Source organism: Sceloporus occidentalis, unplaced genomic scaffold (assembly GCF_023333645.1).
Source record: "Sceloporus occidentalis isolate IW3139 unplaced genomic scaffold, rSceOcc1.0.p SCAF_15, whole genome shotgun sequence".
Taxonomy (NCBI): Eukaryota; Metazoa; Chordata; class Lepidosauria; order Squamata; family Phrynosomatidae; genus Sceloporus; species Sceloporus occidentalis.
Window position 1 is genome coordinate 7,238,247 of NW_028316995.1, and position 14,060 is coordinate 7,252,306.

General features: G+C 36.7%; 1 protein-coding gene across 1 annotated transcript; it reads left to right on the forward strand.

The window, feature by feature from the left end:
• Window positions 1-2,850: 2,850 nt before the first annotated feature.
• Window positions 2,851-11,395, forward strand: LOC149303203 (bone morphogenetic protein 2-A). Its single transcript, XM_089481512.1, has 2 exons — window positions 2,851-3,202; window positions 10,551-11,395. The coding sequence occupies exons 1-2, from the start codon at window positions 2,851-2,853 to the stop codon at window positions 11,393-11,395; spliced, it is 1,197 nt and encodes a 398-aa protein (XP_089337638.1).
• The last annotated feature ends 2,665 nt before the right edge of the window (window positions 11,396-14,060 follow it).

Here is a 14,060-nt window from a genome sequence, read left to right on the forward strand (position 1 = left end):
ATATGTGAGATCTTATTTGGGGAATGTGTTACTCAGGGTTGATTTGTTTAAAACAATAGGTACTCATCCAGGGTTGTCTTTAACGTAGGACCAACGGTACAGTTGCCCTTAGCACAGGTTTGCCTTAGAGGCCTAAGGAAGATATTCCTTGGGCCCCCTTAACAACTGCCCGTGTCTGCAGGTGGAAATCTGAAAACCCATGAAAACCTTAACACTTGAGAGGTATGTATCCTAGAGCCTGGCATTAGGCGACATGCAGACCATAAACTAAAAGAAGTGTGGAGAGGTCTGTCCTGATGTCTGCCCAGATCTCCTCCTCTCGCCTTCTCCGACAGGCGGCTCTCTTTCGGGCAGGTATGATCATCAAGGGGGCTCTATGTTTAACGACAGCCTTGTACGCAGGTTTTCTCTAGACATTTTTTTTACTCTACTGAGAGGGTAATGGATAAGTGGAACATCATCCCAGCAGAAGTGGTGAGGAAATTTAACCTTGCATGGGATAGGCATATGGCTAACCTGAATCTAAGATGAGACCCAGTACTGATTATAGTTTGAGTATTTACATCAGTAAAGGTGGGCAGAGTAGGTGGGCTGAATGGGTCTCATCCGCCGTCACATTCAATGTTTCTATGTTCTTGCGTGCTCACTGCTGAATGCTGTCTAGCAGGGTTGCAGTTAAAGATATCAATGTACATCAAATGTATTCCCTGCCAGGTTGTCCGTAAAATGAACTAGATTATAAACCTAGCTGAAAATAAATCGTTGTGCTACTTACTGTATAATTTGGCATTGCTACAGATCTTTTGATAAGAGGTAGTAGTGGAATTATACACATGGCCAGTAGGTGGCGCATATTATCTATGTAAAGCTGACACATGCCAGAAAAAGTGAAGGAGGGGTATGTTCCAAGTGCTTAGGGAGTCTAATGTGCTCCTAGAGCTGAGCACTTCCAGTTCTTGCCAGCTCGCTTGCTCTCTGATTGGCAGGGGGCTCTAATGACATCACTGAGGAAACAAAAAGCAAAGACAAATCCAGAAACAAGTGAATAGAGGAACAAGCTCACCGGGCGAGGGGTGCATAGGATAAGGAGCAAGCAGTGCATGGAATACGGACCACGGCACAGGATTCTACCGCAGCAACTCTTTGGAATGGGAATCTTTTAAATGTCCACTCCCAGCGGCAATCAATCGTTTCTTAGCTTGTTCTTAGAAATTTAGTGGACATTTTTTTTATTTATTATTTATACAGAGTGAGGAAAAAAATTTACTGTTTATTCCCAGGATTTATTTTTTTTTTTAAGTATTTTTGTGAATTTCCCTGAGAAGCACTCGGCTTGTATATACTATGTTTAAAAAGAGGAGGACTGTGAGAAGGATAAATCCAGAGATCTGCTCACCAGCCTTAAGGAGGAAGCGTCTGGAGTAACACCAAGTGATGTGGAAAACACACAGGGAGATCAGAAAACCCTCGTCCAGGCACAAACTCGGCACACAGGTACTCGCAGAGTCCACGCTCAGCCCATCTGAGTGCTTGGGGTGGGTGGCTGATCAGCCAATTCCTCACTCATCTAGCACTCACAGGGTTAAGCCTGCTTGGCTGATCTCAGTGTGCAAAGGGTTAAGATGTGTGTATGTAATAGGTTTTAGTAAGCTTATGTTTACATTTAACATGTTTGGGGGTTTACAAATAAATAGTGTATACACTGAATAATGGCTTGATTAGATCAATGGATTGTGCTGAAATACATACATTTTATATAATTAGTAGGGTTAAGCTGTTTAAATGCTCTGATCACAAGTTACTTCTAAACTGAATTAAATGTCACTCCTTATTTTTTTTCTCTATCAAATCCTGATCACACACATCTAGGCATTCCACAGGGAAGTTTCCAGGCAGTGAATCAGAACTTTTGTGAAAGGGATTTAATTTCTGTTGGGGCTGTTTGATTCCTTTTTTTCCCCCCTTTTAATTATTTTTTTTCTTTTACTGGTGGCCAATCCGGATTAGGCTGCTGTGTTGCATGGATTTTAACACCTGTACGGGGTGCCTGGGTCTATTATAACTTTCTGATCTAATCTGGCTGTTGCAGACACAACACCTTCTAAGAAGGTAAACAGATTCCCCAACACACGTGCTTCCTTCTCCTACATCACCCTTTCTCAGGCTCTGATTCCTTTTGATTTTTTATTTTATTTTTTGATGATCCATGCAATACAGTGGGGGGGTTTTCTTTAATTCTTAAGCATTTGGTCATCTAAGGTTTTTTTTTAATGGCAATTAATTGTACAAAATGTTCTATTTTTCTTTGCAATTTTGAAATGTCTCATTGCATGTGCGTTGAGTACTGGCAGGTAACTCAACCTACCAGAATAGACTTAGACAAACTTCTGCAGTTGTAGACAACTCAGGCTAAAGATACACACTTGTATCCAGTTTTCTCGGATTTCCCTAATTCTGGTCACTCTATAATTAAGCTAGCACAATTTGAGTTTTGTTTTTTCATTTTTTTCTTTAACGCCTGCGTGGAAATAAACATTTATTAAAATTTGCATGTGTCTTGCCTAAGGAGTGATAGTCATACCTCTATATATTATATATATATATATATATATATATATATATATATCTGTTCATTCATGTGACAGTATTATTTGTATTGTTTATGTTTGGTAACAAGAACAGGTATTTACATGTTTACACTCATTTTTATGTGCGTGCTTTTTCTATTTAATATTATTTCTTACTGTTTAATTTATATGCTATTCTTTTATTTAACTACAAATTCTTTTTTTTTTTTTTTTTTTTTTTTTTTGTGTTTTGTGTTCTTCCTTTCCATTCACTAGGTTGACAATGGTAGCCGGGATCCGCGGTCTGCTCCTTCTGCTGCTGTATCAGGTCCTACTGAGTGGCTGCACTGGTCTTATTCCAGAGGTGGGAAGAAGGAAGTACACAGAGTCTGGGTGGGCATCTCCGCAGCAGTCACTGGGCATCCTCAACCAGTTCGAGCTCCGTTTGCTCAATATGTTTGGCTTGAAGAGGCGTCCAACCCCTGGCAAGAACATTGTGATCCCCCAATATATGCTGGAATTGTACCATATGCATGCAGGCCATCTGGCCGAGGGCCAAGATAAGCCCCCTATGGATTATCAGAGTGAGCGTGTTGCCAGCCAAGCAAACACAGTCAGGAGCTTTCACCACGAAGGTAAGGAAATTGGCCTTGGTGAGGATCAAGCAATCATCTGTCATTTATTTGCCTATGTTGTGTTACTAGGGCCCCGCAGTACTTTTCAATTATGCAAAATACTGCCCTACTAATGTTCCAAACACACTTTATTTCTTTTTCCACAAATGCACCTATTGCATGCGTGTTTTTAAAGTGATTTACTGCATTAAAATACAAAATATGATCGTTTTCAGTGTTATTTATGGCTGCTAATGTTTGCACGCTTGCGGTTTACTCAAAAACGAAATTGTGGTTGTTCCAAGCTAGTCATTGAGTCCTAACAAAGACTTTGATTGTAATGTCTAAAGCAGATTGGCTATTACCCGCTGCCCCCTTGCCAAGTATGCTAAATGTGATGGGAGTTGCACTCTCAAATAATCTACAGTTTCGTAGGTTCTTCATACTTTGAAAGTAACTTGCATAGGTTTGGCAGCAAGGAAGCAACCTCGCGGTTACTGGACCGAGCAGGTCTATATCACTTGTGTGGCTTACAGCGTCCCCCCCCCAAACAGGCGGAATAAGGTTCATCGTTAATTGGTTGTAAGTGAATGGTACGCGTTTCTATCTGATTCCATTTTCAAATCCAATTTAAAGTACCTTCCAATTCTTCTGGTTTCCCAGTTTCTGAGGTCCGTCCACAAACTCGGCTCTTATGAGTCCAAATTAAGAATTCCCACAGATAGATTTCAGTTTTAATTGTAAATACTGTGAAAATCCTCTAATTTCCAGTTGATCTGAGGTTGTCCCTCCACATTTTTAATCCTTATCCAATCCCCGTGAGATATCAACGCAATTTTTGTAATTTTATTAGTTTTTATAATGATTTTCCTGTCTTGTGCAAAGGGGGGGAGGACTTGGATGGGCTGTATGGTGATAAAAAGAAAATCTTCAACAGCAGGACTGATAATAGACTACTAACAGCTGTCCTTTTGGCTCATGCGCTTTTTTGAAAACAGATGAAATGATTATTGCATAAAAATGCAGAGAAACTTTATATATAGAGCCTTTTTATTAGGTGCAAAGACTATCCCAGATCTCACAGGGACCGCAGCCCAACACAAGTTTATTTTCGAGATATAAACATTTTGCTTATAGGCTTTCGGTTATTTACGGTGTTTGAAATATTGTAATCCATTATTTTTGTTGGATTTATGATTTAATGTTAAACATGGAAATTGGCTTCATATCTGTAGCACAAAGGTTACACATTTCTTCATGAATAGTTTTGAAAGTTGTGTGAGTGAACAAGGGCCCATTGACGAAACTGTGCAGAGTCTGTAATCAGCAAAAGCAACAATATCAAGGGATATTTAGCAGAAATCTTGACAGAAATCCAAAATTGTATTTTCTTTCCTACTTAAGGTCTGCTCACATTCGCCTAGATCAAATATACATATTGTATGTGTGCTTGCATTATGTATTGCACATTTTTTCATCTGATAAGTCTAAGGCACTTTTTTTAAAGTTTTTATAAAGTTTTGTTTACATGTAAAATATACGAATAAGATATTAAAAAAATGTAATTTGATTTAAAATAACAGAAAACCCTTACCAGTTACATGACACAAACAGCTTAAAAATTAAATAATAATTTTCATGCCGCTTAAAACTAGTTTCCTGTTAAGTGTCATTTGTTTTGGTAACATTATTGCAAAATCCAATTATATAATAGCCGGTGTAAGTTAATAAGACAAATTTAATGCGATAGAAGCTTGCCTGGTGTTGGAGAGAGGAGTGCCCAAGAAACTAGAAATGAGTCACCCCCCCACCTTTAATCTCAATGCAGTAGAATACGTATAGGAGCCTTAGTATGTCTGCATCTAAAAACCGATTTGGAGACCGGGAATGCTAAGGGGATTATTGATAAAGAAAAATTCTGGTGTTAAAAGTGGGGCAATGAGGATAGACATCTCATTAGTTTCTATGTTAATGTGGCACATTTGTTACTTAGACCCAGAATTGCTCTATTTAAGTTCACATCGATCTATCGGGAATCTCTGTTTTGGTGCCTTGAGTTCGGCCTCCAGAGCTTCATTGTAACTTAATTTCTTTGTGAATTCTAAAATTCTCTTTATAATCTAAATTAAGAATCTAGCAGACTCTCATAAATTAATCATGTAATGCAATTTATTCTGTGGGTTTCTTTAGGTGGTTTGGAGCCAAGTCTGCCGGCCACCTTTTTAGACAAAATTGCTCTAATTGTCTCATTTGTAATAGGATGGCCTAATTGGCATTTGAATAGTAAAAATAATTGTCTTTTTTCTGAAAAGTAATTTGTCAGAATGGTCTTGTCTAATCACACTTAAATCAAAACTCAAATGGTCAAATATGAGTAGGATAAATTGGGAAAAAATTGGGAAAAAAATTCAGTAGCCCCAACCTTTCCATGACTTTTTGTGTTTGTTTGCTTTTCTGGGCCATGAAACCAGGTAGTAAGAAGAGTGTTTTGATAAAATACAATTAAATGCCATTGAAAGATTTCATGAAGAATGTACCCTGGGTGTATTAGCCAAGTGTTTGCACCTCAGTGTTAGAACATCTGACATGAACTTGCCTTTCTTAGATCATTTAGCAAATGTACTGTGCTGCTTAATATGATGGTGCTGAGTAATCGGTTAATAATAATGTTTGTGATTTGAAAGTGTTAACTTTTTTGGCATCTTAAGCCTTATGGCTTTAAGTAATGCTTCTAAAAAGTAAAATTTGTTCAGTGTTGACTGAGGAAACCTTAACGTGCCGGCCAGTAAAACTAGTAAGTCTGCATTTAAGTTGAGAGCATTAACTCATGCGGGTCAATATTGGGTACCATTGCAAGAATCCCACATGGTGTGGTAATGGGTAAGCACACTCCCAAGTGACCTGCTTGCTGGTGATATATGGTTATAGTCTAGAGATGAATTGTGTCAACTCTGATGTGTATTTAAGGTTTATGGAGCTCTCGGACCAGTGGCTTTGGGAGCCATACCTTGTCGAACAAAGGTAATTAAGAACACTCTCTATAAGCGCTAATTTGGGGTTTAAAGTAGACTGCTCCATTCGCCAAACTCTATAAATTCGGTATACCCACTCAGTGATTATGGATTTAAATAACCAGAACATAGCGTGTGTGTCCATGAAAGCAAATAGTTTTGTCGCCTTATGTAGGAGCTGCTTGTCTATTTAGGATTTTGAATATACGTGTTAAGCCATTGTGTAACAATATGCCTTCCTAGTTTCATACCGTGGTGGTGATGCACAAGAATCTGCCCACAATAATCTTATTTTCATGGTATCTATAGCTTTGACTCATTTAGGGGCATGGGTTACCTGCATAACCAGATTAATAGTACCAGCATCTCGGCTCCCCAGACATCTGGATGCCAGTCCTTAAAACGTTAGGGATGCATCTAAATGGTGATTCTCAATTTCTAGAAGACGGTATTGGGTTTTGTTCCAGCAATGTGTGATGACTCCTACGATGGTACATAACCATATGTTTCTGTCAGAACTATAGGAACATGTTGCAGATTATCTAATGTCAAGTATAGATCAAAAACTCGTTCTTCTACGTGCCTCCCTTCCTTCCCTTATGTCATCGTTAAATGACTGAGGTTATGGTGGAATCAATAATGTTCCAATGTGTTCTCCTGTGCCCACATGGGAAAGCATACTTGTAACTTAATGTGTAGCAAAATTAAAAACTAGAACTGTCAATGTATGGCCAGTGATAGGCAAAGTGTCTGTACAATGATGTCGAAGCCCACGGCAAGGTTTGTAAAGGTCCATAAGACATCATTAAACTGTCCACCACTGACCACAGTGAATGTCCACTATGAGCAATGTTGGTGCCCACCTCTGTTTATGGGTCAGACATGGAACAGGTATATCTTGTTTACTTCCCATAATGTCTACGCCGTCTGTATATATTGGTGCCACCCAGCTTCTAAATGTATGTTATTAACATGTCTGTGGAGGGGCATTTTATGAAATGTAACAGAACACAGGGGCTGTTCTTAAGCCTTTTCATAGTAGACCAGATTTTTATAAAAAACTATTTTGGTGCTAAATAAGGCACCGTCAGTAGGAAAATTCCATTAGTTTTCATGGTGATTGCTCCATTTTAATTTGTCCAGGAAATGCTCTTTTAAATATTGCTCATTCTCCATAGTATTAGAGCCCAGCGCTGCATACACGTCTTTTATGTCTGCTTCTAGGGTGAAATCCATCTTCTATGATGGCCTTTTTCCACAGCTCCCATAACCCTCAACACCACTAGGAACTGGTGTTCCACGACAGCGGAGTGGCAGCAGTTTCCCTCCCGCTGCAACAACCAATATTCTATGTTTTTTAATTCCAGATGCAGAGCTCATTGAAGCCAGTTTCCTTTTACAGGTCCGGATCTACAAAATACTTCAATATAAAAGTTTACATAAAGTGCTTCCAAGAGTGTGAAAACTCTGCCAGCTGTAGCCTGACTGCAAAAAATACGGGGGGCCATGTTCTCTGGTTTTATTTTATTGTGGCATAAGGGAATTCTTTAAATTGTGATGTTTTTAAAACTGAGCTCTGATTATGAAAATGAGAACCACCTTCGTACTCCGCGTGACCTCATTTATCTCCAGGATTCAAATAAACAAATATCTGAAGAAACAGGAGGGGTGGGATTGCATTGCTACATTTTGCAGACTTCTGGTGCAAGTTCTAAGTAGCCCACAGGATGTCTTTTTAAGTCTGCTACCACATGTACCACTAATTCCTCAACTTCCTAAGGCTGTTTGGATTTGTGTTTTGCTTAACATTAAGGAAGTCTGTAATGCTGTGTTTCTTAGCTTAGCTAGTGTGGAGTATTTTAACATGAAGAAACATGCAGGCATATTATAGCTTAACTTAAAATGCTGTTTGTTTGTTTTTTTTCACAAACAAAACACAATTGTAATATGAGTTCTAAACTGGGTATTTTTTATTTTTTTTTAATCAAAAAAGTTTGAAAAATTATAAATAATAATTTTTTTTTTAAAGTTCCATTATAAACTGTGCATTTTCTCATAAAAGCTGACATGCCATGATGTATTATATTTTATATTTGTATATTGTAAATATAGGTTTTTTTGTTTAAAATCGGTGAATCCAGTTTTAGGATTAGTAAAAGGTGGTACCAGAAAGGAAACTTTTGCTATCATGTAGGATTGTTAAAGTCGCTGTTGGGCAATAACATTTTAGGGTCCTATACCTAAATAAATAAAAAAAAAACCCACAATGCCATCTTTCAGTATATACTTTGCGCAGTGCTTAGGGCTCTCTCATGGTAGAGATTAATCTTCAAATGGAACTGCACAAGAACACGTACCCCAAATGGGTCATGGGAGCATTGCATGAAATACTGATCCATAAGAGACCAAAATGTTATAATGTAAATGAGTGGTTCAAGTATTTTTAGTGAAACACGATATTTACTTTTTTTTTCCCCCCTCTCTTTTTCAATAATCCACTACTACCTGCCTGGACACACGTATGTTCTGTTGTATAGACATATCTTTTTAGTCTGCTGTTTTGGCTTTTCTCCCATTCTGTATCTTATTGCATTCCAAGGATCACCACATTCATCATTATGGCAGCCATAGCAGCCTCAGAGCTTCCAGTGCCTGGAACTGGTCTCTTTAATGGCCCCAAAACAGATGACAACATACAGTGCCTGATAGCAGATACCAGACTATGAAAGAGGCAGGTCCAAGCCTGCATAAACCCCGATCTTCAAGACAAACATATGTTGCATTCAAAGAGAGTGCTGTATGGTGCAACCAGGGCATGACGACTAATTGTCTTTGGATAATATATGCCCTCAAGCATTATTGAAATATGTCCAATCAACCCTAGTCAACTCAAATGAAGCTGACCAACCTAAACTATTTTAATGAAATCATTAATAATAATATAATGCATATTCTTTTTTTAAAATAGCATAAATAAGTTCAGATTTTCATACAGTTCTTGCCTAACGGAGTGTGTGTGTGTACAAATAGTCATGAGTAGTAGATTCTTGCGTGTGACTCATTCCAATTACGGTTTATAGAGACGTCTTTTTTAAAGTTTGAGTTTACTAGTTTTATACCCAGAGCCAAAATATAATGGCGAATAATCTTCATTGATCGAGTATTTGGATAAGTATTTTAGATGTGCATTTTTTTTTTTCTTCAAGTTTCTTGATTTGGTTAATTACTTGTTGGCCTTGTAGTTGACAATACCCTTTTGTCCCACTCCAAAAGATGGCCCTCTTAAGAAAATGCATTTAAACCCGCCAGCAAAACAGTGAAGAGCAGATTCAACAATAATCTTGTCCAAGAAGGCTCGTGTTGTCTTTGGATAATACATAGTTGAATAAGAGTGTGAATTTTAGGAAATCTCTCCAATTGAACAGAGAAGAACTAGAAACCTATACAACTCATGTTGCTAGTCTACCCAGGCATCCATTGACCACAATACTGGACTGATGGTGGCGCATTAGGACTTATACACGCACAGAATTTGTTTCTTGGAAGCATTACTATGTAAAATGGGCAATAAAAAACATGTACTAAAGTAATTTCCAAACTCCACATAATAAAGCTAAGCAAATGTTCGTGTTAACATAAAATCCTAAGAAACATTTCTTCTTCTCCAATAAACAGATACATTGTATCAGAAGTAAGAGAGGTTTCATAAAATATTTGGTTCATGCTGATGTCATTGAAGATTTTAAATTGTTTAAGGAACTACACATATAGGTTTATGTTTTATAAATGTGTGTGTGTGTAATATATAATTTTTTTTTTATTTACTTATTTTTGCACTGTACATATGTTATCACTTAAACACATTTAATCAGTGTAAATTATTTTTTCTCTCTGTGCTAACAGAGTTGCTACATTTTTTTTTGTGTGTGTTTCAAAGACATAATTTACCCTTTTATTAGAACCACCTGGAATACATGGTTTTACCACTACTGAAAGCAAACTCTGAACAATAAAAGAAACATTCATATGTTACTTGAGGTCTAAACACATGTATAAGACAATATACAGACCTATCTAATGTTGACTTAATTCTGTAATCATCATCATCATCATCATCATTTTTTTTATATATGGTGATTCAGATCAAACTTATCATTCTTCTCCTTATGCTGCTGTTTGTCCCAAAAACAACCACATTCATTTTCATGACCTGTACATATAATTTGCAGGTTTCTGCAATTTGAGTCATAATGTTCAGGTTCGGTAACGGTCATACTTTCTACTGTTTTTTTGTAGTAGATGTTAACTTCCATTCAATATTCATAGGAAATAATATTGTTTTACTTGTTTTTTCTTAGAATCCATGGAGGAGCTCCCTGAATCCTTTGAAAGGACCATACAACGATTCTTCTTTAATCTGACTTCCATTCCCAGTGAAGAAATGATCACCTCAGCTGAACTTCGGATATTTCGAGAGCAGATTCAAGAGCCATTTGAGAGTGATCTTAGCAAGCTACATCGCATTAACATTTATGATATTGTAAAGCCAGCAGCCTCTGCATCAAGGGGCCCCTTGACAAGACTATTGGATACTAGATTAATACATCATAACGTAAGCATATGGGAAAGCTTTGATGTTACGCCAGCTGTTATAAGATGGATTGCACATAGACAGCCTAATCATGGATTTGTTGTAGAAGTAACTCCCTTGGACAATGACAAAAATGTTCCCAAGAAGCATGTACGGATTAGCAGGTCATTAGTTCAAGACAAAGACAATTGGTCTCAAATAAGACCACTTCTGGTAACTTTTGGCCATGATGGCAAAGGACATCCTCTTCACAAGAGAGAGAAGCGACAAGCAAGGCACAGGCAGCGGAAACGTCTCAAATCGAGCTGCCGAAGACATCCGTTATATGTGGACTTCAGTGACGTTGGCTGGAATGACTGGATTGTTGCCCCACCTGGGTACCATGCTTTTTACTGCCATGGCGAATGCCCCTTTCCTCTAGCAGATCATTTAAACTCTACAAATCATGCAATTGTACAAACTTTGGTCAATTCGGTTAATTCAAATATCCCTAAAGCTTGCTGCGTCCCCACGGAACTAAGCGCCATCTCAATGCTCTATCTTGATGAGAATGAGAAAGTTGTACTAAAAAATTACCAAGATATGGTTGTGGAAGGGTGCGGTTGCCGTTAATATAAACTTAAAGACAAACTCAAAAAGATTAAAGAAAAAGCAGACACTTTAATAATTCCCAAATGGAGACTTTATTTATGCAGTGGAAATGCTAAAAAAAAAAATAAAAAAAAAAATGTTATTTTGAAAATTATATTTATGTTGAAAAAAAGTTTGGGAGCAAATATTTTAATCGGATAAATATTTGTTTTAGTTGTACATTTTATATGGGTTTATATACCCAGCACATGAAGTATAATAGTCAGATTCTTATTTTGTATTTATTTACAGTATAACCACTTTTTTAGGAAAAAAAAAAAGTTTTTTGTATTTATATGTAATCAAAAGAAAATATAGGGTTTGTAAATACTGTAAGTTTCTTAAAGCATATTTTGTGTATTTATGTTGAGAAAAATATAAGTGGAAGGTAAAAATTGCAATGTATTTTCTACAAGGCTACTGTTGCGTGCATTAGTTTTAATCCGCCAGAAATTAGGTCACTTATCCTGTTAATTCTAAAGCATATTGTATTGTGCAATTTTCCAACATTCTGCAGTGTGTGCTGTTCAATCTTTTACAATTACAACCTTCTTAAATTTTGTATTGAGCTACATATAAGTATTTGCTGAATTTTTTTTTTTAATTTTTTTATTTTAAGTATATAAATATTTTTTAATACAAATACTGCCATTCTCATTCATATTTGCTACAGCAAGTGCATTTTTGGCCAGTAGAATAAGAAGGAATAAAAATAAAGTATTACCGTATGCAAATATTTGCATGTTGGAAAGGAAATTGGAAAATCACATAATAAAAAGATGCCATCAACATTGGAAAAGAATCATTATTTAAAAAAAAAAAATTGATAAGATTTTTAAAATATTTATTTTATTTAAGTAATTGTTATGCAATTATAGTTAACATGGCTTAACCTATGTTTCTTTTTTGTGTTTAAGTGCTTTAACATTATTTTTCTTCTTTTCTCTGCTGTGTCTGCCTCTTTTCCATCTGCCTTTTTCAGACATCACTCGCATTGTTATGTTGTAAATGCTAAGTAGAGCAGACTTGGATGTTGTACTGGGTGGCAGGGAGGGGCACGTTGCTGGAATGTCTAATCAGATTTGATCAATAAAAGGTAATGCTCTGAATTCCAGTTATTGAAAATAAGAGATTTGTTTCCTTTTTTTTTTTTCTCTCTGAATGCCGTGGAGGCTGCGGGATAAATTAAGATGGACTACAATTAGGTACTTGGTATCATTTTCAACATGGTGTGTATTAGCTGCCCGAGTAAACATACACAGTCATCGCACTTTATCGGGTAGGAATGGATTTAACCCCTTAATGACAAAGCCCGTACATGTACGGGCTCAAAATGCATTGTTTTCAATGGGTTTAGGGACCGCCCATTGTTCTTAAGGGGTTAAACTGGAATTATTTGTTCATAGAAACCAGTAGCGTAAACAAGGTTATGTCCTAACCCAATGTGTGAAGTTTTTCTTATATAACTTATTGTTGCATCAACTATATTACTTTAGTATTTGTCCTTGTATTCATTTTTAAAGGCTGTGTAGAACACTATACTAATATACAAAGCAGTCTGCTCTATTAAAACATCATTAAGCTTGGTAGAATTGTACATTTAGCAGAACATGTCCAAAATGAAGCAGAGGTTTGCATTTAAATTGAGAACACGGGCAGCATTTGTTTTAAAAACCCTAATAAAAAAAAAAAAGGTTTTTTTTGTAATTATGGGCCTGTCATGATGTAACTTGAGATTTGGTGTTGAAATGGAGGAAAAAAATTAAGTGTAAATTGCTGTGTCCAGTTAATTTAAAATAAGGAATACTTGTATTGTACTGTGCTGTAAAATGGGACAATTTGGGATTCATTTAACAGCAGCCAAAGTAGCCATTGAGCAATACAACAATTTTACTTCTTTGTGCTTCAGTGGGTTTTATTTGCTTCACAACATGTTTATTAGGAGATAGTTTCACGTTAAAGTGACTTTTTAACTTACACTCACAGTAAGTACTGTTTATACATTCCGCCTTCAAAATTATTTCCAAATATATACAAAAAACACTTTTTTTGCAGTATTATTACAATTTTATATATTTTAAAAGCTATACATTCATAATGTAAACCCTATATAAGTCACAGTCTCATTAAACCTATGTTGTGTGCCGATGTTCCTGTTTTATCTGAAGAAGACTCAGGACTGCCTCCAAACAAAATCAAACCAGATTTCAATGATACCACCGCTGATCAGCCATGGCACAGAGGTAATTTCACAAAAAGTCTGATTAAAAATCAAACTCCCAAAATCTCAGAACTCGTGCATATATTGTAGGAACGCTCATCAGTTCTCCTCTCTGGGTCAACTTGTACAATGCTGTGTCCAGTGAATTGTTTGTGAGTTCAGTCCTAGCTATTCACACGTTCCTCAAGCTTCTCCTAGACGGAGAGATTGGTAAATGCACCTGAAAGACCTATCTCAAAGTAAATAAATTGCACAGCGCAGCAGAGAAATCTGAACAAAAGGGTACGCTTAGTTTATTTAATAATTGTTATGTAAAATAAACACAAACAAGCTTAAAAAGTCTTCCTTTTGTTAAAAATAAAAAAGTAGCTAGATATGTATCTTAAGACCTTCCGAGCCACCGAGCTTCCTTATCACTTCCCCAAA

Excerpts from the sequence above, each read along its gene's own strand:
- LOC149303203 (XM_089481512.1), top strand. The coding sequence starts at position 2,851 with ATGGTAGCCGGGATCCGCGGTCTGCTCCTTCTGCTGCTGTATCAGGTC. Across the intron at positions 3,203-10,550 it reads CAGGAGCTTTCACCACGAAG|AATCCATGGAGGAGCTCCCT; the intron begins GTAAGGAAATTG and ends GTTTTTTCTTAG.